At 39.5% G+C, this 20,958-nt stretch overlaps 1 protein-coding gene across 21 annotated transcripts in view; it reads right to left on the reverse strand.

Annotated features, from left to right (window-relative positions):
* The window catches only part of EBF3 (EBF transcription factor 3), a 206,372-nt gene that overhangs the window by 52,515 nt on the left and 132,899 nt on the right, over nt 1-20,958 (reverse strand). For 12 of the 21 annotated variants that reach the window (XM_073546359.1, XM_073546358.1, XM_073546367.1 and 9 more), the window contains exons 8-10: nt 20,005-20,149; nt 12,024-12,157; nt 10,624-10,750 (exon numbers count right to left, since the gene is read on the reverse strand). In XM_073546359.1, the coding sequence (XP_073402460.1) occupies nt 10,624-10,750; nt 12,024-12,157; nt 20,005-20,149 (406 nt within the window). The remainder of the gene's footprint in view (nt 1-10,623; nt 10,751-12,023; nt 12,158-20,004; nt 20,150-20,958) is intronic. The other 9 variants (XM_073546365.1, XM_073546370.1, XM_073546363.1 and 6 more) reach the window with 3 other exon arrangements.

Here is a 20,958-nt window from a genome sequence, read left to right on the forward strand (position 1 = left end):
AACGTTTTGCAAAGAAAAAAAAAATCAGACTTTTACTCAAAAATGGGAAACGGAAACTTTAGGTCTAAGCCTAGCTCAAGGCAGCAACCTATAATCTGCTAACTTGCCGAGTTGCATAAATAAATGAATACGCTGCCAAGGAATGATTGACATTTGGCCCGAGAACCTCTCCTGTCATGGACGACTTGAGTGATGCTGGAACCTAAGCTGTTGATGACTTTGGTGTATACACACTTCTATATGAATGACGGCGACTGGAAGCTGAATAGAAGCAGACTGGAAAGCCTTATGAGACTTTGGTTAAAAAAGCTTGATGTGGACTTGATGCCGAGGACAGTTGTATCATTGAAAGGGACAATCACTAAATCATGGAAATGTCGTGTGACACTAAAAAAAAAATGTAAGGTCTCCATTTTCCTGTTACACAAAGGAATTTCCTGGTGTATGGCTATTGTATTGTGCTGGAACAATTCTGTTTACACTTCGGACACATGATGTTCATTTATAGCTTATTATGGTGCCAGAGAATCGACCAATCCCAGCCCCGCAGGTACGGAGCGCCATGTAATAAAATGGGCTATCAGTTGCACTGACTTCACAGTGAAGACTTTGCCTTTTGGCAACATGTAATACAATATCTGAAACAGATGCTAATGTCAGATTACACCAGAGCTGTATAACAGATACAACACAAAAGAGCTGAGGCCAACTAGGGATAAGACTGGTGGCAACATTTATGAAATACGTTATTTTTCATTTGTCACACAAATATTCCTTGAAGAACTTCATGTAAGCAAAACTTCTGATTCTCATGAAAAATCTCATGTTGATTATGAGGTCTACCACATTATCCCACCTTCATGTTTTATGATGCTGATCAGGCCAAGCCTGATGTAATACGAAGTAACATACATATCGGCTATCCTTGAGTTTCTTCACGATTGACCCCTCATTAAAGAACCTCTGGCCTTCTGAGTTTCCATGTATTTATATGACTTCATTCCAAAAACTGTTCGGAATAACAATCAAGACAATAGGTTGAGGCTTCAAACACTCAATGTGTCTTATACAGATATTAAAAGTGGTCCACAGAGACAATCGGAGTATGTTCTCTATCAGAAAGTTAGTACCATCTAAAGAAAGCCATTCCAGAAGTCAACGTCCAACCACCGCAACATGACTAGGGATGTCACTCAACCAGAAACCTATGTGTAGACTGGAGTTTCTGATTATTGCCCCTTGTCAGTATTGGTGAGCTAAATGAGATGCTAAAGAGCAGGTCTCCAATAGGTTTCATTAGAGAGAAAAGGGTTTTTTTCATGGACAAGAGATGATTTGCATCCATTTTTCATCTGGATCTCGGTAGTAAGAACCAGTTGCACCCAAAGTCAATCTGGGCATCTAAGGTGATAAAACAATCAGTTAAGAACTTATAGAACTAATTTAAAATGATACTTGGCTGCAAGTAGAGCATTTTAATTAATGTATATGACCGTGCATGCCACCGTAAATGTATTGTTTACTCCAGGGGTGACCATACCATTGGTGCACCCTGCAGCTGCATAGGGACCCAAGAGGTAAGGGGGCCTTCTTCCACCTCCAAAGGTGGAGGAATTGTGCAATATGATGATCTTTTGGGCTACAAAGGACCCTAGTGTTCTTTCACCGGAGTCCTTTTCTGTACGTGTCTGCCACTGGTCCAATCCTAGACATTACTTTTAGAAGCAGCTTTCAATGGTCTAGAAAAATAAAATGAGTAATTCACGCCTTTAAAACCATCTGCCGCTCCCTTACCAATACCACCCCTTTGTGTCCTAAACATGCACCAATCTCTACTCACCCGGCTTCAATGATGCTGACATGTGACAACTTCAGCCAATCGCTGGTCACATCAGTGATCTCTTTTGTGTGATTTGCTGTAGTGGTCACATATTGTTGTTACCGGAGTCAGATGATCAGAGAAATGTTAGCAAATTCGTAAGGGGATTAGAAAGGTGTTTTTTTTACCCTTTTTGGTATTTTGGATCATTAGCTTTTTTTTAAAAAAAATGTTGAGTTGAGCAACCCTTAGAAGGGTTATTAAGCTGTTATTAGCGGCCACAGTCAATCAGTAAGGGTGTTGTTAGTTGAACCCACAACAATTTAATATTGATAGCCTATCCTACCCTAATTTTGATGAACTGGATAACCTCTTTAGGTCACCTTTTAGACCTTACCCATCCTGTCCAAAAAGCAAGGTAACTGATGCTCAACACCGAACTCAATGAAAACAGAGGACCTCGTAAAAACTCTATTTTGTATTTCGAAATCCATCAAACTTTGTTAATTTAGCAGAAAAAAACAAAACAAGATATAGATATCTGATCCCAAAAACCATCCAGCATGTATTGATTGGAGCCTCAATGACCTCTTTGTCCTTATTTTAAGACAAATGACTGTCTACGTTATGTCAGTTTTGGAGTAACAGAGTCGATACCTTCACCTTGACTCAGAAAGTTCTTGATTTATCAGTGGTCCGGAGTTACCAAAACTTGAAAAAGAAATAAAATACAACATCCTATCATGAAATAGAAAAAGCCTCTTGGTCACAGCAGCCACACAGTCAGGGAAATAATAAAAAAAAAATAAAAGCGAGATAGACAAATGTGTCTTGTTAGCAACAGCCAAAAAGCGCTTGACTTGTACTAATAACAAAAAGGCTATGTTGGTCACTATGGGTTCAAAGACGAAGCACCCTGTCACCGACTAGCTTGGAAAATTAGCAAATAATGTTTCCTTTCCTTGATAAATGGCAGACAGTTCTCTCTCACCAATCATTTTTTAACATTTTGATGCATGTCTACGATCCCGCCGGAGGAACAGAAAAGTTTACCGGCCCTCAATTTTCCGATGATGAATGGGACACTGTAAATGTGCGATTTCTATATGAGGTATAGTTCATTTTAAGCAATTCTAGTAAATGCATGTCACTGATTAGGACAAATAGTCTGCTTGTGCAATAGCACGAATGCTACGTCTTATTCCTCAGACCTCCTCTGAGACACTGAACAGGAATGGTGGGGGGATAGAAACAAGGACAAAAATATTAAGAAAATAAAAAACAAAAGTCAATCTATAAATTTGTAAGAAGCCAATGTATTCCTCAACAAAAATCACTTGCGGCAAATTGTCTTTTTGCATATTTGTAGATCTATAGTTCTTGGAATTTTAAATTGTCCCATGTGCCCTTTTTGGAGATGTTTGGTTAAAAGGCAACAAACAAAAGGGCACCGATTCATTTAATATTTCATGCAGACAAGTAATATACCATTGTCAGCTTGATCAATGTGTTGCCAATAGAGAAACGGCAAAGAACAGCTGCAGACCGGGCAGGTTCACAACAAAAGACATTGCAGGACACACATAATACCGGAGATCTAGAAAATAATGCCATGGAGCTATAATTACAAAACACAAATCTCGGCCAGGCAATGTGCTCGGGACAGCAACTCTAGTGAAGCTCCGTGATATTTAAAACTGTCTGGAACATTGGGGTGAAATGAAAGGTTAATTGGGCATTTTTTTAATGCAAAATATTCTTTTGTAGTTTGGTGGTTGACACCATTCAGATAGTTTTTACTCTCCTTCATAGGGTATTTTGAAGGGATGCTTCATCAGGATGGTAGCACACTAACTTAGTGAACTTAGGACCACAAACTTAAAGGGAAACCACCTATTGGGTGTCAGATCTGCCAGGAGAATGCCATAGAGCAGGATGAGCTGATCAGATTGATATATAACTTTATGGGGAAAGAGTCATAATTATTTGTAATTTATTCATTTAAATCCTGGCTCTTTCTATGCTTAGTAGTCCAGAAGGCGGTCCTACTCACTGACACAGAGATTAGGACTGCCCACTGGACTCCTAAGTATAGAAAGTGCAGGATTTAATATAAAATACAAGTTATACTGAATCTTTTCCCACAAAACTATATATTAAATGGAATCTGTCACCTCATTTTGGAGGTCTATGTAAATGATTTTGGTCCAGTCCAATGGGCGGTGTTTTAGGTCCTTTCCTCCACCCTGCTTTGGCCGCTGTCTGCAATGTTTCTGGGAATTTCTGTAGCTGTCCTCCATATTACGCGCATGCGTATTGCAATCTTGACTCACGCACGCGCTGTATGCTTTGACCAACTTCGGGCAAAGCCGAAAAGCATTAGTGCGCATGCGCCGGTGAACTATGTCCCGGAACACAACGATATAATTCCGGGACATAGTTCACGGGCGCATGCGCCCTAATGCTTTTCGACTTTGCCCACAGTTGGGCAAAGCATACTGCGCGCGCGTGAGTCAAGATTGCAATGAACACACGCGTAATATGGAGGACAACTATGGAAATTCCCAGAAATATTGTGGACAGCGTCCAAAGAGGGGTGGAGGAAAGGACCCAAAACACCACCCATCGGACCGGACCGAAATCATTTACATAGACCGCCAAAATGAGGTGACAGAATCCCTTTAAACTGCTCACCTCCTCCTGCTCTATAGTGATGATGATATCAGATATTGTGTTCAACATGACATGTTCCCTTTAAGAGATCTAATTGGTGACCACCGTTTGACACTGCGCTATAATTAATAATTTCTGGACTCCTAAGTACCGAAAGTGAAGAATTTAATATAAAGTACAAGTTATACTGAATCTTTTCTCACAAAACTACATATTAAACTTCTCAGCTCCTCCTGCTCTGTAAAGTGATGATATCAGATATTGTGTTCAACATGACAGGTTCCCTTTAAGAGATCTAAGTAGTGACCACCGTTTGACACTGCGCTATCTGTATATATAATTGCCTTAAATTGTCTGTCATCCACTTCCGTCTGGATGTCCCCGAATCCCACAATCCACCGCGCTGACCGGAAGTACGCCGACCAACCATATTGAAATACCCCAGTGATGGGTATTCCAATATGGCATCCGTTGGTGGTACCAGGACCACCAGCGGGACACCACGTGACCCCCCCACCGCCGCCGGACCCCACCACCACCGCCAGACCCCCCCCGCCGCCGATGGACCCCCGCCGCTGCCTGCCCACCCACCTCCGTCACAGCCGGCAGGAAAGACCGCGGCTTGCGGCTGCTGCCAGGACCCCCCACCGCTGGACCTGCCGCCGCTGAACCCCCCACCGCCGCCTGTACTCACATACACACATACATACACACGTATTCAGATACGCACACGTATTCACATACACACACACGTACACACATACACACACACACGTATTCACATACACACGTACTCACATACACACACGTACTCATACACACATACACACCACGACCCCCCGCCGGACCCGCCGCTGCCCTCCCACCCACCTCCGTCACAGCCGGCAGGAAAGACGGCAGCTTGCGGCCTGCATAGGCCGCAAGCCGTGGTCTTTCCTGCCAGCTGGCCGCCACTGCCTGCCCACCCACCTCCATCACAACCGGCAGGAAAGGCCATGGCTTGCGGCCTGTGCACAGGCCGCAAGCCGCGGTCTTTCCTGCCGGCTGGCTGCTGCCAGGACCCCCCCACCGCTGGACCTGCCGCCGCTGAACACCCCCACCCCTGTCTGTACTCACATACACACATACACACACGTATTCACATACACACACAAACGTATTTATATACACACACACACGTATTCACATACACACACACTCATACACACACACATGTACACACACGTACGTACACACAAACACGTACATGTACTCACATACACACGTATTCACACACACACACACATGTACTCACATACACACACGTACTCACATACACACACTTATTCACATACACACTCACATACACGCATTAACATATACACACACACGTATTCACATACACACACATACACACACGTACTCACATACACACACGTATTCACATACACACACATACACACACGTACTCACACACACACACTCACACACACGTACTCACATACACACACGTACACACACATATCCCTCCCGATGCGATAGCATCGGGCACACCTCTAGTAATTAATAATTGCTCCTTATAAAATTATGCATTCAGACCAAAATTATCGTGAGTCTTCGATCAGTCATCGCTCCTCAATTTTCTGAATTATTAGGCAGTTTTATGATAGAACCAAATAACAGAGTATTGGATGTGCCATATTATGGTAAGGTGGTCCTGCTCACATTGAGGTTATTTTTGACACATGGTAAAGTTTTAATACTAGAGACAGTATAGGACCTTCCCAATTTGGGTACACCTTGCAGCGGTGGGATGGCGTTTGCATGGTTTTTATCATAAACAGTGTTTACTAAGTATCATATGTTATTTATATGAACTATTGTTTTTTACTTACAGCAGGGTATATGGTCATTCTGTTTCTATCTTAAGATTTGTCAGATTTATGACACATTATGGGATGCCTGATTAAAAGAGTTTGGCTTTTTAAATAAGTGTGAATATTTATGTTATATATGTTAATTTTTTTTATACCGACATGTACCCCAGAATCTGACCCATTGTCCCAGCCGTACTGCTGGAGTCACAATGTGCAGAAGCCAGAGTGTGTGGTACGCCGAACAAATGAAGTAGCTGTGAATTATGATAGAATAAAAATCCTATGATTTGTGGGAGGTAATTAGCAGTCATTTGCTCAGCGAATACAAGTTATTTGTTTAAAGTGCGCTGACCTATGAGACAGCTAGTTTGTCTTTCCTGTGATGGGAAGGACTATTGACTCCAAACTGTGTGGCGGTGTCAGTGATAGAATCACATTTGAATGCGCACAAAAGATCATTAAAGCGGCCACATCTCATGTTTCTCAAGTGGAATAGAAGATAAACTGTGTCATGTGCTGCAGGCCAGAAATCAAATACATATGCTACCAGAGGAGATATTACTGAAAGTGAAATGGAAGCATTATGCAGGGTATATAGACGACATCCTGTTGCAACAGAAAAAACATTTCCTTAAAAAATTCTAAATTTCTACTAGTAATTTAAATGTTTCAGACAAGCCAGGGGAAATCAAAATGGCCAACATTATAAGTCCTGCTAGACTTGCCACCCAGATTTCCTAGTAGCCTGAATGCTAAGTCAGCTGATATAGTAGTAAGGAAGAAATCACTGCCTAACAAGGCAAGTTTGTCATTCAGAAGTCTGGAAAAAATGGATGATGACTCTAGAAACTATAATAGTATCATATGCCTTAAGCTGTCCATATACATTAGACTTATGTCAGCCGAACCCGCCGATATAGATTGGTTAGGCCGTCAATCTAATATTTATGGGGGTCACTGGCCAAATGATGGTCAAGAGTGGCGTCAAACAGGCATGTCCAATTTCGGATTTCCAATCGCATTGTTCTTCTTGAGATTAACCGCTGGCAGACATGTGAGTCAGCTGCTTTCTCATAGAGAACACAGAAATGCTCGGACGAATGTGCACTCCTGCATATGAGAGTTGGCTGACATGGCTGTCAGACATCTTTCGACTAACAGACATCTAATGTGTATGGCCGGACTTATATAGTCGTATAAATTAGATGGAAGGGCATGACTCAAAGGATACGTAGATGAGAGCAACCCAATAGATTTTTAAGACCTTGTCTTGGCTATGGATTATGTTTTTGAGAACCACAAAGGGACTTCACAAATAATGTGGGCTTCCTAACTAACCCCTGGTAGGTGAGGACTGGGGAGAGGATGATCGGCCCATTGGACTTTCAGCTGAGGTTTTTTGTTGATCTCCCTCTAGATGAGCCACCGCCAGAGGAACCTGGAAGCAGATCCCTCATTAATAACATAGGAGTGCTCCTAAGAATGGGGAAAAAGGGAGAAAAACCTGTTGGCCAAACAATCAGTCGGCTGACAATTATCTACAGTGCATGGGACTTTTACACTAAATATCAACCACTGACCAGAACAGTCGCCTGAGATTGAATTTCCCAGCCCATGCTGGTTAAAATGGCCACACTCAAAATCGCAATCTTGTTCATTGATAGGTTCTACCATGATGCAATGTTACCAGTAACTTCAAAGTCTCAATTCAAATCAAACTGGGCACTACCAGACTCTGTGGGATTTACAGCTTGAGAACATGGTGTTCAGCCAAACTTAGTCCTAGAAGCTGCCTGCACTTTATATATACTCTGCTTGATGGATGTAGTGTAGTATTTGAATTGGAGAAGACATATCTTCAACTTTAGGAAAAACGTTTTCACAAGTTAATTTATTGCAACAATTTCCTGACATTATGAATGTGCTGCTCAGCTCCACTTTCCATGTTTAATCAATGGATCAGCCTGTGCTTCCAAAAATTTCAGAGCCAATATAATCCTCCAATGAGGACTTTATGTTCTCTGCTTTGTTTAGACATAAATTAATAATTGCCCTTTTGTAATCTATCCAGTATTGATAGTAGGGGCCTTACATATAAATGAGGTGGAGTCAGTATCGCAGATTTGTACATAATTTTTCAAGTCACCATTGACCATTTCATACCTCCATAAAACCTATGATCGCTTCAGATCCAGAATGTGTCACCCACGGGGGTATGAGGGATCTACTGTAGCTTATAACTGTGATTTCATATGGAGACACGCAGATGTTTCTTATCTTAGATTCATATGAACCTGATGGGGAAATATACATGCTCCACCAGAGAGGACACTACCAGAGTATCTCCTCTAGAAGAGAAAATATATCAATAATATGGTCTCAAACTATGGACCCTTCATTGAAGCTCCTTAGATGTAACTCAGTTGTGTGCATGTCAACATAGCCAAAAAATGTATCCACAGTAGACTTGGCCAACAGTGTAACTATTGGAGTCAAAGTGGATACAGCGCTGATCAGGACTTGAAATCCAAGACCCAACACACATGGTCTTGTGGCTGAGCAGTAAAGACTTTGAGTCTTTCAGTGCTTATATGCCCATTGGTTGCCATTAAGAAAGGAGAGTGAAGAGGTCATTTTTTTGGAGAGTTCTGTTTTGGCCCCTTATTAATTTTGTCAGATCTGATGTCTGGCTTTAGTGACTGACCTGGTGTAGGAATAAAGGATTTCATAGATAGCAGTCACATGATCATTTGGCCTATAACTATCTCTCCCATACAAAGGAACGCTCAAGCCAACCATTGGTGATCTAATAGGCCGGATCCATCTCTCTCCCAAAATTATTTGTCGTGACAGAGTCAAGAGGCCCCATACACATTAGACTGGTATCGGTGAGTTCGGCCAAGTTAATGTGTATGGGGGCTTTTAAGTGTCTGGTCTGGGGTGTGCTATAAAAGAGGAGGGCTTTCGGAGTTTTTCAAAGAGCCTAACCTACTTCTTTTTAGATTTATTTTAATATTTCTTTCACTACAATTTTACATTATTAATATGATAACACTCATAACGACCAGGTGCAATATAACCAACCCATAGTGAGCAGACAGCAGACAAGAGGAAGACTTTCTACTGATGCTCTGGGTCTACATTCAATGTAAATCACACATAACACTTAATGTAAAGTGAATCACGTCATTCATACTCCAGATCTTTGGTTATATGGCGTTATCAAGTTAAACCTTCCTAGTGCACGTAAATGAATCACATTTCGGAAAAGTTAATATTTACGGATTTTCTTATATCTTCTAATTGTAATGCATCATGCACCATCACTGAGACCAGTTCATCAGTATACAGCTCTGAATCCGCTCAGAATACACGACTGGCCAACAAATTCTCCCTTTTAAATAAGATTTGCTATATTACTAACACAATTCCAGCTTAAATTAAAATATACATTGTAAGACCCCCGCCTCACCCCCACTCCCCTCGCTGTGCGATTAGTAAAAGAGCAGAGTGATCCAATGTTACTTAGTACCAGTATATCGCCACTTATTCGCTTCAATCTAGAAGGCAATATACTATTAACTGGCAATTACATACAGAATGATTGTTAATTCTTCTCTTAAGTGCAAGCTGCTTGGAAACTGTTATCTCTCTCTCTAATTTTTGACCTTCTTACAACAGGGTGAGGTGCACTGGGAATACAAAGGACCTGTAGAAAATAGCTGGACATGTCATTTGTGACTCACTCTTTTAATTCACCGTGCTAATCAACTGAACTGCCACATTCTCCCAAGGTAATTGTATCTTTATAATTGTTGAAAGGAGCAGGCAATACAGAATGGATAGTCTGGGGTCTGTCCTTTCTTAGCATAATGAGAAACTGTGCCGTCAGTATTTGTTACTGTAAGAACCTCGAAAAATAAAGAGGACCTTATTCTCCCTCTATTTACTGAGCACTTCAGATTTAAGTACTTTATAAAGCGCCTGGTTATCACACCGCTCTCCCCTTTCATTATCTGGAGGCCTCGTTGCCCTATGTTACATCTCATACTGAGAAGGTTAAATGTTACTGTGGCTGAGAACACAATATACTGTGATAGGAACCAGATGCTCACAGTACAACATCCCTCCTCTACTGAAAAAAAAAAACAACACGTCATTCGCTGGGTCTAAAAATTGCAGCTGCCCCATCATGAAAAAAATGCTATTAGCAGCAATACATTTGATTTGCAACTAGGTTGTATAACAAGCATGCAAATTTATATGGGAACTTACCGGTATAAACAAATCTTCCAGGGGCGCCTTTACAGAATTGCTTAGATTTGTAGGAAAGTGTGACTTCGACAACGCCAGGAATGTGTCTGGGTGGGGTTTGGACTCTTATGGCATGGGGTGTAATCAGCTAATAGGGAATAAGGAGAAAAAAAAACACAGTCTTAGGGATCAATATATCTTCCAGAAAGGCACAATTTAATTTTTTATTCAATTCTTTATTTTTTTTTTTTAAATGTATTTTTTATTTAACTCTTTGAGGCTGCTTGAGTCTCGGCTTCCATTTTAAGATGTAATAGACTTGCTACATAGATGATTTCCTTGAGTGTTGGGACTAATTAGCAGTCCAGTTCTGCTCTATCTATATATGCGGGGAGCCTTCACAGAACTGGATTTGTAGGAAGTGTAACTTCAACAACACCAGGAATGATTGGACTCTAAGGGTATGTTTCCACTAAGCGCATTGTCTGCACTTTGGATGGAGCGGAAAGCCCGCTCCGCCCAAAGCCCTCCCCTTCTGTGCGCGCGGTGAGTCTGGATGTGTTCATTGAACACATGCGGTATCACCGCATCCTATACATAGACTGAGCGTCTCCGCAAGGTAAACAGGCATGGTGCGTTCTAAAATGACGCGCCGCATGTCCGGTTTTGTGGGTGTCTCACCCGCATATTAGGATGCATAGTGGAGATGGGATTTCATAAAATCCCCTCCACTATGCTGTAACATCTGGACGCTGCGGATTAAACGCTGCGGCTGTACACAGCATTCAATCCGCAGCAAATCCGGATGTCATACAGCCCGTGGAAACACGCCCTTATAGCATGGGGTGATAATCAGCTGATAGGAAGGAAGAAGAGGAAAGCAAAAAAAAGTCTTAGGGGGTCCATATAGCTTCCAAAAAAGCAAAACTGAATTTTTTATTTAACTCTTTGAGACTGCTTCCATTTTAAGATGCGATAGACTCGCTACATAGATGATTTCTTTGGCTGTTGTGAATAATTAGCAATCTATATACACATTTAAAGGGAAAAAAATTCATGATAGACCAAAAGATTTGCTAAGGGAGGAACAAGTAAAATAGTCTGCAAGTTATCCTTGAATTGGGTTTGCAGGAAAGGCCACAGGGCATGATTTACATGAAAATTGCCTCCATATGGCAACACCCATGCTTGCTCCTAGTAATTTTTAACACTAATTGGTCAATTGTGCTGAAAGGCCTGTTGTGGATTTCCACTAGGGGGCCTAGACATGCCTCGGTCTGCGTTGTCCGAGCTCTCCAACCACATGGATAAAAAGATAGTTTGATATAAAGCCTCTTGATACCGCTTGTCAATTGACTATCGACATCTCGTTGGTGGAAACGTGCTCTTAGTTCAAAAGCCGGCTGATTCCTACGTCTTACCTCGCTCCACACCAGCATCGTTCCAAATACCACTTGTAAACCATCAAAGAAATTATCTCCAATAATGATGACGGTAGCTCCACCAGTGGTCCAGCCTTCACTTGGACTGATCGCTTTTATGCATGGGGTAGCTACTTGTTGGGAGGGAGTGATGAGTTGATAAGAGAAGGTGTGAGAGGGGAAAAAAAGAAAAAAAAAATGTAGAGAGAGAGGAAAGTTAGTTTTCTTATTTCTTATAGATGGTATCTTCAATGGCAAATGACAAATCATGTTCCAAAGAAAAAAAGTGTGTAACAAACATACATAAAAGAAAAAAAAAGAACAAAAAACAAATGCATGAAGTTTTTGTTTGTTCAAGGCATCCATAAAATAAAGAAAGGAACAGTCATACATCAGCATGGAAATGTATTTAAAGGGAACTGTTACATGTTTTATAAAGCAAAGGCCAAGTAGATTGCCAGTGAGTAAGAAAAATGGCTTAATACGGCAAATTACGTGTCAAAGCAAATATGGCTATTACAAATGATTAAGCGCCGCGTGCATGTGGCATGTCGATTTATCTGCTTTACTGTACAGATCTAAGCACAGTCAATCACAGGCTTGTTGAATGAAATGGAACAGCAAATGTGCAGAATTCGGATTCTTTGTAAGCAGCTAATTGGGTTGGGTGATTTTTTTTTTTTTTTTTCCCATCAGCGATCTTTGCCTTTGGTTCAAAACTTAATTTTCCTTCCTCCGTTCTATAATTACTACTTTTCAGTTTTCATGTTGAAAAAAAAAAATCAAAAAGCTCTATATTAATACTTCTGTCAAAGGTACACATTTTACATCTAATATTGTTTGTCGACATGAATCCCTGGGCCATTTACTTGACCTCTCTTTGTCTCTAGAGTCTTCACATTTGCATGAGTTATTACAATGCTCCAGTGGGGTAAGCGGCACAAGCCGCACTAGTCACTCCAGGCTCACAGCAGCCTGTAAAACTGTGGCGAGGCTGGGGCTGAAGGCTGCTCAGCCTCTGCGAGTGGCTTTGTTCTTCACTTTGATCAGCCTTTCTTTTACACGGTGTTGACAGACCTTTTTTACCAGCTTTGATGGTCTTTTGTATGCTGACTTTCATGCAAAGGAGCAGATCCTAAGATATACACTTTCCCTATTACAAGTATATTCCCTTCCTCCATATCTCACCTGCAGGGGTTGGTTTGACAGTACTGTATTATTGATTGTCCTCAAGACAATATAAATGCTCCTTTTGTTGTTGTTCCTATGCTGTTGTCTCTTTGGAGAGCGCCACTCTCACTGACATCTACTTAGCATGCTGCAATGGATGCTATGTCTCGGTTATACGAATGTGATGACTTGGGGTATAGGTCTAGGCTTCAGGACATTGAGTTCCTGTTAAAAAGAACCTGTCACCCTTCTTGACATGTCAGTTTTAGTAAATGCTTGCATTCCCCGCTCAAATAACATCTTTTCTCATAACTCCGTCTTCTACCATCCCTCTGTTATTCCTCCTGAAATTGTAACAACTGGATGACATCATTCTCCTTGTTCCTGAACATTGCATAGTAACATAGTTAGCAAGGCCAAAAAAAGACATTAGTCCATCCAGTTCAGCCTATATTCTGTCAGAATAAATCCCCAGATCTACGTCCTTCTAAAGAACCTAACTATAACTGTAAGATACAATATTGTTACGCTCCAGGAAGACATCCAGGCCTCTCTTGAACCCCTCGACTGAGTTCGCCATCACCACCTCCTCAGGGAAGGAATTCCAGATTCTCACTGCCCTAACAGTAAAGAATCCTCTTCTATGTTGGTGGAAAAACCTTTTCTCCTCCAGACGCAGAGAGTGCCCCCTTGTGACCGTCACCTTCCTTGGTATAAACAGATCATCGGAGAGATATTTGTATTGTCCCCTTATATACTTATACATGGTTATTAGATCGCCCCTCAGTCGTCTTTTTTCTAGAATAAATAATCCTAATTTTGCTAATCTCTCTGGGTATTGTAGTTCCCCCATCCCCTTTATTAATTCTGTTGCCCTCCTTTGTACTCGCTCTAGTTCCATTATATCCTTCCTGAGCACCGGTGCCCAAAACTGTACACAGTACTCGATATGCAGTCTAACCAGGGATTTGTACAGAGGCAGTATAATGCTCTCATAATGTGTATCCAGACCTCTTTTAATGCACTCCATGATCCTGTTTACCTTGGCAGCCACTGCCTGGCACTGGCTGCTCCAGGTAAGTTTATCATTAACTAGGATCCCCAACTTCTTCTCCATGTCAGATTTACCCAGTGGTTTTCCCATGACATTCGGACACTTCGAGCCCTGATTGGACACTATCAGTGTACAGTGACACGCCCCCAAGTGATCACACCCAATAGTGAATCTTTTTTTTCCGAAGTTTCTAAGATTAATAACAGAGGAAAAAGTCCAAAAATTATCCAGAAGGGATAATTTATGAAGAATATAGGTATTTACTAAACTTTTCAGGATAGGCAACAAATCCTATTTAAAGTAAACCTACAACAATCAATCCTGTAATCATCTACTTTTTTTTAACATTTTTATGAGTTTCTCAATAGCTTTGTATCTTATCTCATAACTTTGTATTCTACCATCCCTCTGTTATTCCTCCTGAAAATGTAACAACTGGATGACATCATTCTCCTTTTCAAAGGGGTGTGTCCTTGAACATTCTGCCCTGATTGAACAGTATAAGTGTACAGGGACACAACCTTAGTTGATAACACCCAATTGTGAATCTTTTATTTATTTTATAAATTTCCAAGAGGAATAATGGAGGAAGAACACAAAAAATATCCAGAACTGTTAATATGGATATTTACTAAACATGCCAGGAGGGGTGACAGGTCCTATATAGAGTAAACCTATTCTACAGGAATCAATCCCGTAATCTTAATTTTTCTACAGTCTTTTGACATTTTTATAAGAATTACTCAACAGCTTCATATAATAAGTATCCAAGGATCTGATCTCATAACTCTGTGTCGTACCATCCCTGTATTATTCCTCCTGAAAATCTATAACTGGGTGACATCATTCTCCTTTACAGGGGGCGTGTCTCTATACATTCTGGCACTGTCAGTCCTGATTGGGCAGGATCAGAGTGTACAGGGACACACCCCCAACTGATAACACCCAAAAGTGAGTTTTCCAGGAAGAAAAGAGGGAAAAAAAGTAAATCAGAATTTTTTTTATGAAGAATATAAGCACTTATTAAACATGCCAGGGAAAAATGTATAATTGATGGAGAATTTTTGAACTTGAAGGACCTAGGTTTTTTTAACCCATGTAACTAAGTCATAGGTCCTGTTTATAATTAACCTATTTCTACAACTAATGTTTGACACTATTTTGACATTTTTTATGAGTTACTCAAAAGCTTTGCATAACAAGTCCTCAAACATTTTTTCCCATAATTCCGTGCTCTACGATCCCTCTGTTATTCCTCCTAAAGATGCATAAAGAAGTGGATAACCGACTAATACCATTCTCCTTTTAAGAGGGGCGTGTCCTTACACTATCTCACACTCCCCAGCTCTGATTGGATGATGTCAATAGTGGTCAGGGACACACCCCCACCTCATAACACCCAGTCGTGATTTTTTTCTTCTTCTATATTTACAGGAAGAATAACAAAGGAAGAAGAACTATAATATAAATTTCTCCAGAACTGTTATTTTATTAAGAACGTATATTTTTACTTTATGGGCAAGGATTGATGAGAGTCCCCCTTTAAGGTAATCCGAAAATTAACCTCGTAGCCACCTACTTACTTTTTAACAGGTTTTTTAATGTTTTTACAAGAGTTACTTGAGAGCTGTGTATAATGGGTCCTCAAGCCAAGTAACAAGGCCCAGGTGTCTCGAAAGCAAACACGTGCAAGGAGCTGCGACGCGAGGGTTGAACGTGGGTCCTTGTCCTAACTAACGCTATGGCTAATCACTACTCGCTATTGTTGTTTGGAGCACTTCAGACATGCCACCTTCCTTTGTTTGCTTTGACGTTAGACCAATGGAGGTTATATTTGCTTATTCTATGTGCATATCCCTCCGCAACAGAGGAACAGAGCACACACTGAGAACCTGCCCTTAACTAGCGCTGTTGACTTCATGCTAATAAGTTCATACAAAATTTTCATTTCTGAGGCTTCCGAATGACATTTGCTTTTCTTAATTGCATGGAGAGCATTTGAAAAGGATCATATCTCTAAAGACTGACAAGTCTCCACACGGGGAGTGACCTTCATCAGCACAGCCAATTATGGCAAATAATTCTCCCGAAAAAAAAACAAAAAAGAAGAAAAAGAAAAAAAAAGAAATATTACAGTAAACAAATTTACTTTGGAGGGTTGGAAAAAAAAAAGGAGGGAAAAAAAAAGAAACTCGAAATCTATGGCAGGCACAAGAGGTTTTCTATCTGGCAGCTGGGACTCACTGAAAACACAGATTGTCTAGGAAGTTCTAGTGCCTGGGAGTGGGAAAAGAAACAGAAGCTGGCTCGGGATATTCCGATAGCCGTCCTCCGCCTGCTTGTATTTGCATACATTTCAATGCACAGATAGAGGAGGAACATGTGTTCTATGGGAACCATAGCAAAATGAATTACACAGACAGTGTTAGAGATCTAATGATATACGTGCACAAAGCACTAACACAGAAGAGGGGAAGAGAGAGAGAAAAAAAAGGCAAAGCGTTCATATCCCAGCCAGGCTCACGTTGGGGTGTTGAAAGCACAACCCACACACATGGCACAGCCTGATCCCATCTTATTGCAGACCTCTCTCGCAGAGTGCCACAACTATATCATTAAAAATCCCGAAAATCATTACTAGTGTGCTTTTTTGCTTAATTAATAAGGGAGTATCTTTGATATCCGGTAGGTGTCACCTCCTCGTTTCATGTTCATTAATTACGGACAAGAAGTAGATTTGTCATATTTTATTATTCAGACCATGGATGTATCCAAAAGTTGGAGAAATATTTTAAAAGATGTCAATATTTGAATTTTTGTTTGTTTCTTTAGATAACTTTTTGCAATCTGGTTACACTGCCTTTTCTTTTGTTTTGTTTTTTATTTTTTTACACTTTTCTTTTTTTCTTGGATCAAGTATTTTTTTTTATTAGTAAACATCTTCATTATAGCAGTTTTTTTTGATTAATCAGCCGAGTCTCTGGAGTAATATCACAGAATTTGTCACCTTTTTCTGAATTCACAATATTGAGACACTCAAACAGGCCTAATCTTGCCTCATGAAGACTCCTTTGTTCTGCCTGCTAAAATGTCTTGTAATTGTGCTTAGGATGTCCAGATGGCTGGCTGATACTCCAGCTGATAGGATTATACCTTTTACCTCTCTTAGGGCCATCTGTTCTCTTTAACTCACTAAAACCCTGCAGCCTGGATTCAGTTGTCATTATTGCATAAACCTAACTGCATTACAAGTACTTGGCATGCAAATCAGTTCTGTGCTGCAGGCCTGGTGGTGCTGTGATAGAAGTTGCTTAAGGTTTAGGCTATTAGGACGTGATTTCTGCAAAAAAAAAAAAAGTGACAAGGAAGAAAAAAAATAACACTGTGAAACATGAAATTTTCTAACATTTTTTTCTTATCATTTAATTTTTTTTTTTTAAAGTGTTTGCTTCATTTTTTTTTCACCGTTGCGATCACTTGCCATGCTTTGCGAGGACAGAAGATATTCCATGGCAGATGTCCATTGGAACAGCAGGGGGAATTAGTTTACTTGGAAATGGTCTTGGTTGAGTGTATACATGCTGCTGGTGAACATTAGATTATTGGATAATGAGGTGTTAGCGGGGGGGAGGGACTATTCATGCAGGTACATATTATTACTAATATATGTAACTTGCTTTTAGATTACTGCACGTAGCAAAACTTTAATTTGTAAATTTTTTTTAAACTTGAAAGAGCGGTTATTTTTTTCTATTTTTTTTTCATTTAATTTGGAATTGTTTTCTTTAGTATTTATTTATATTTTAATTTATACGTTTCCTTATATTTTGTTTGTTTGTTTACATGTATATTTTTTTATTTTTTTTATTTAATTTTGACTTATTTTCTTTCAGATTTGTTTATTTATATTCTGTGTCATGTTTCTTTATATTTTGCTTGCTTAAATTTTACATTTCTGTTTATTTATATTTTTAGAATATTTTTTTTTATTTAATTTAGAGTTGTTTTCTTTTGCATTTAGTTATGCTTTACTTTATAAATGTTTTTAAATTGTGTTTACGTTTATTTTGTATTTGTTTACATTTTTAGATTTTTTTATTTAATTTGGGGTTGTTTTCTTTTGTATTTGTTCATTTGCATTTGATTTTATACATTTCTTTAAGTTGTATTTGTTTATTTAGATTTTTTAGAATTTTTTTGCATTTAATTTGGGGTTGTTTTCTTTTGTATTTGTTCATTTGCATTTGATTTTATACATTTCTTTAAGTTGCATTTGTTTATTTAGATTTTTTAGAATTTTTTTTGCATTTTATTTGGAGTTGTTTTCTTTTGTTTTTGTTCATTTCTATTTGATTTTATCTTCTTGTTTATATTTTATTTGTTTTTGTTTACATTTTTATTTTCTTGATTCTAAAACTTTTTTTTATTTTAGCCTATTGTTAGGGGCAAAAATCTTTGCAGCGATGAGGAAGATAAAACAGCCTACTCTTGACTTTCCGGAACGATACAATGTTGTTGTTTTTTTGGCTTGCCAAACAATAGACATTAAAAAAATATATTTTTGCCTTTTTTTTTTTTACAAAACACGAATCCATTCCTGCTTACAGTCAGATAGTTGTTTTTTTGTGCAGCTTACAAAAATAAATACTTGTGTTTTGCTAACATCATAATAGCTCATTAGAGAGGAGGACGAGCTTGGACCTCTACCAAAACCCAGCACCACAGGGCTGGGCTTGCTAACTTGAACCTATAATGTTGCCAGTTCTGCCTCCCTGGGGAAGAAGAAGACTAGGAGAGAGGATCCAACCTTCTTAATTGTGAACCTCATTAGTGCTGGGTTGCTAGGCAAAACATACACCTATCTTCAGTACATATGAAAGGGATAAACAATACGTCATATGCTATAATGACTCTTGGGCTCAGGGCAACCTCTAATTATTATATTTTGTTCTCCTTTACCTTAGTCATTATTGCAGAAAAACAAATTAGTTTATTTTTGAGCAGCGGCGCAGATTGTAAATTGCGCTCCTATTTTGATATCTAAATCATCATGTTACACTTAACAATCAAAGCCATTTCATCTGCAAATCCCCCCCCTTTATAAAGATTTTCATCCATGCAATATGTCATGCTCTATCTATGTATTTAAATATGCATGGAAATATTCACACCTAATACACACACACATGTATACATCTATATGCCGAAATGCATGCATAAATTAAATTTTGCATCAAACTTCTGCCGTTCCCCATCTGCAGGACCCAGTGACAGGAAGTTGACCTCATAGTAAATTCCTTCTAGATTGGGTAATATGTTTCCAAAACCAATTTTTTTTTTTAACATGAACTTAGGAATGTACCTCGTGTCCGTGACCAGCGACGAAAATAATATCAAACTGCAAAAAAAGCTAAAGCCAAACCATGAAAAAAAAAAAAATTAAATGCTTAAAAAAAAAAATAAATAAATAAAAAGTTTGGAGTAGGCAAATGGTGAAAAAAAAAACTGGTTGTAAATTATTTGAGCTGAAAGGAAAAATGGATTAAAATGGTGGTTAGAAAATTATATATATATATATATTTTGGGTTTTCCAAGTTGGGTCTCCGTTGGGCTAAAAATGGTGATATCTCCATCTGGCTGTTGATCAATGAATTGAGGTGGAAAAAGTAGATGTAACGTTGTGTAGTCAAAATAAAGTTTGATGTGTAAAAAAAAAGCATTGCAAAGGAAAAAAAGGACATGTAAATGTGTGCCTACCATTTTCCAGATAAGAAGGAGCCGTACCTTCTGAGGGGTCAAGGCGGCGGGCCCGCCTTCCATGTTTGGAATTGTTGTGTACAAACATGTTGTCTGAGACGGCCAAGACATGGCCATCCACATTAACTGTTGTTGATACAACGACCTGAAAAATAGAGAAAAAAGACACCAGAGTGTTAAGTAAACCATTCACCAAATATTTTAACTTCATCTACTGCACATAGTTATAACTTGGAAAATTTCCCCAAAAATATTAATACAAATTTCAATGGTTGAGACTATGAGAACCCTATCATATTACATGAATTTCTCTACTTTTTTATGGTGAGAAAGTAGGTTGTACATACCACAAAGTCAATTTCTGTGGCTGGCTTGGGTCATCAGTTGATCCCACCAACCTGTCTCTGGATTCCCTCTCAACAGAACCGGAGGGAGAAAGACAAGGGTTCATATGGGGTCATTGGAAAATTAGGGTTAGTCATGGTTCTTCTTGTCTTTTTTTTGGAAGTTGTTAGCAAGAACCCATGCAGGACTACCCTTTCGAGAGCAATTGTACTGTTAGCAAGCAGAAGGGTGGTATATTGACCATGAATGGTCATGAAAATGGGTGGCAGGAGAAACAATGACCAACCTGTTCAATCCTTGCCAAAAACGTTCAGCTTAGTCTTTGCTATGGAAAAGCAAAATGTGGAGCTGGTGTCTAACACCGGAATAAGGACCTAGCATTAGAATCAGGATCTCATTTTTTAGCAACAGAACAGAGACCCCATTTTGATTTTTTTATATCCCCAACCATGATATATACAAATGTTAGACAATCAAGGACCACACATGGCTCTTAGACCCAGTGGTGAAACACGTGTTACCAGTGACCAAGGCAAGACAAGTCCTTTCTAGCAGTGCAGTGTTGAACCCCTTACCCCTCATACATATGTATTTTAATTTGTGCTTTGA

The sequence above is a fragment of the Dendrobates tinctorius genome, unplaced genomic scaffold, assembly GCF_039654945.1.
Source record: "Dendrobates tinctorius isolate UK_male_01 unplaced genomic scaffold, ASM3965494v1 ptg000147l, whole genome shotgun sequence".
Taxonomy (NCBI): domain Eukaryota; kingdom Metazoa; phylum Chordata; class Amphibia; order Anura; family Dendrobatidae; genus Dendrobates; species Dendrobates tinctorius.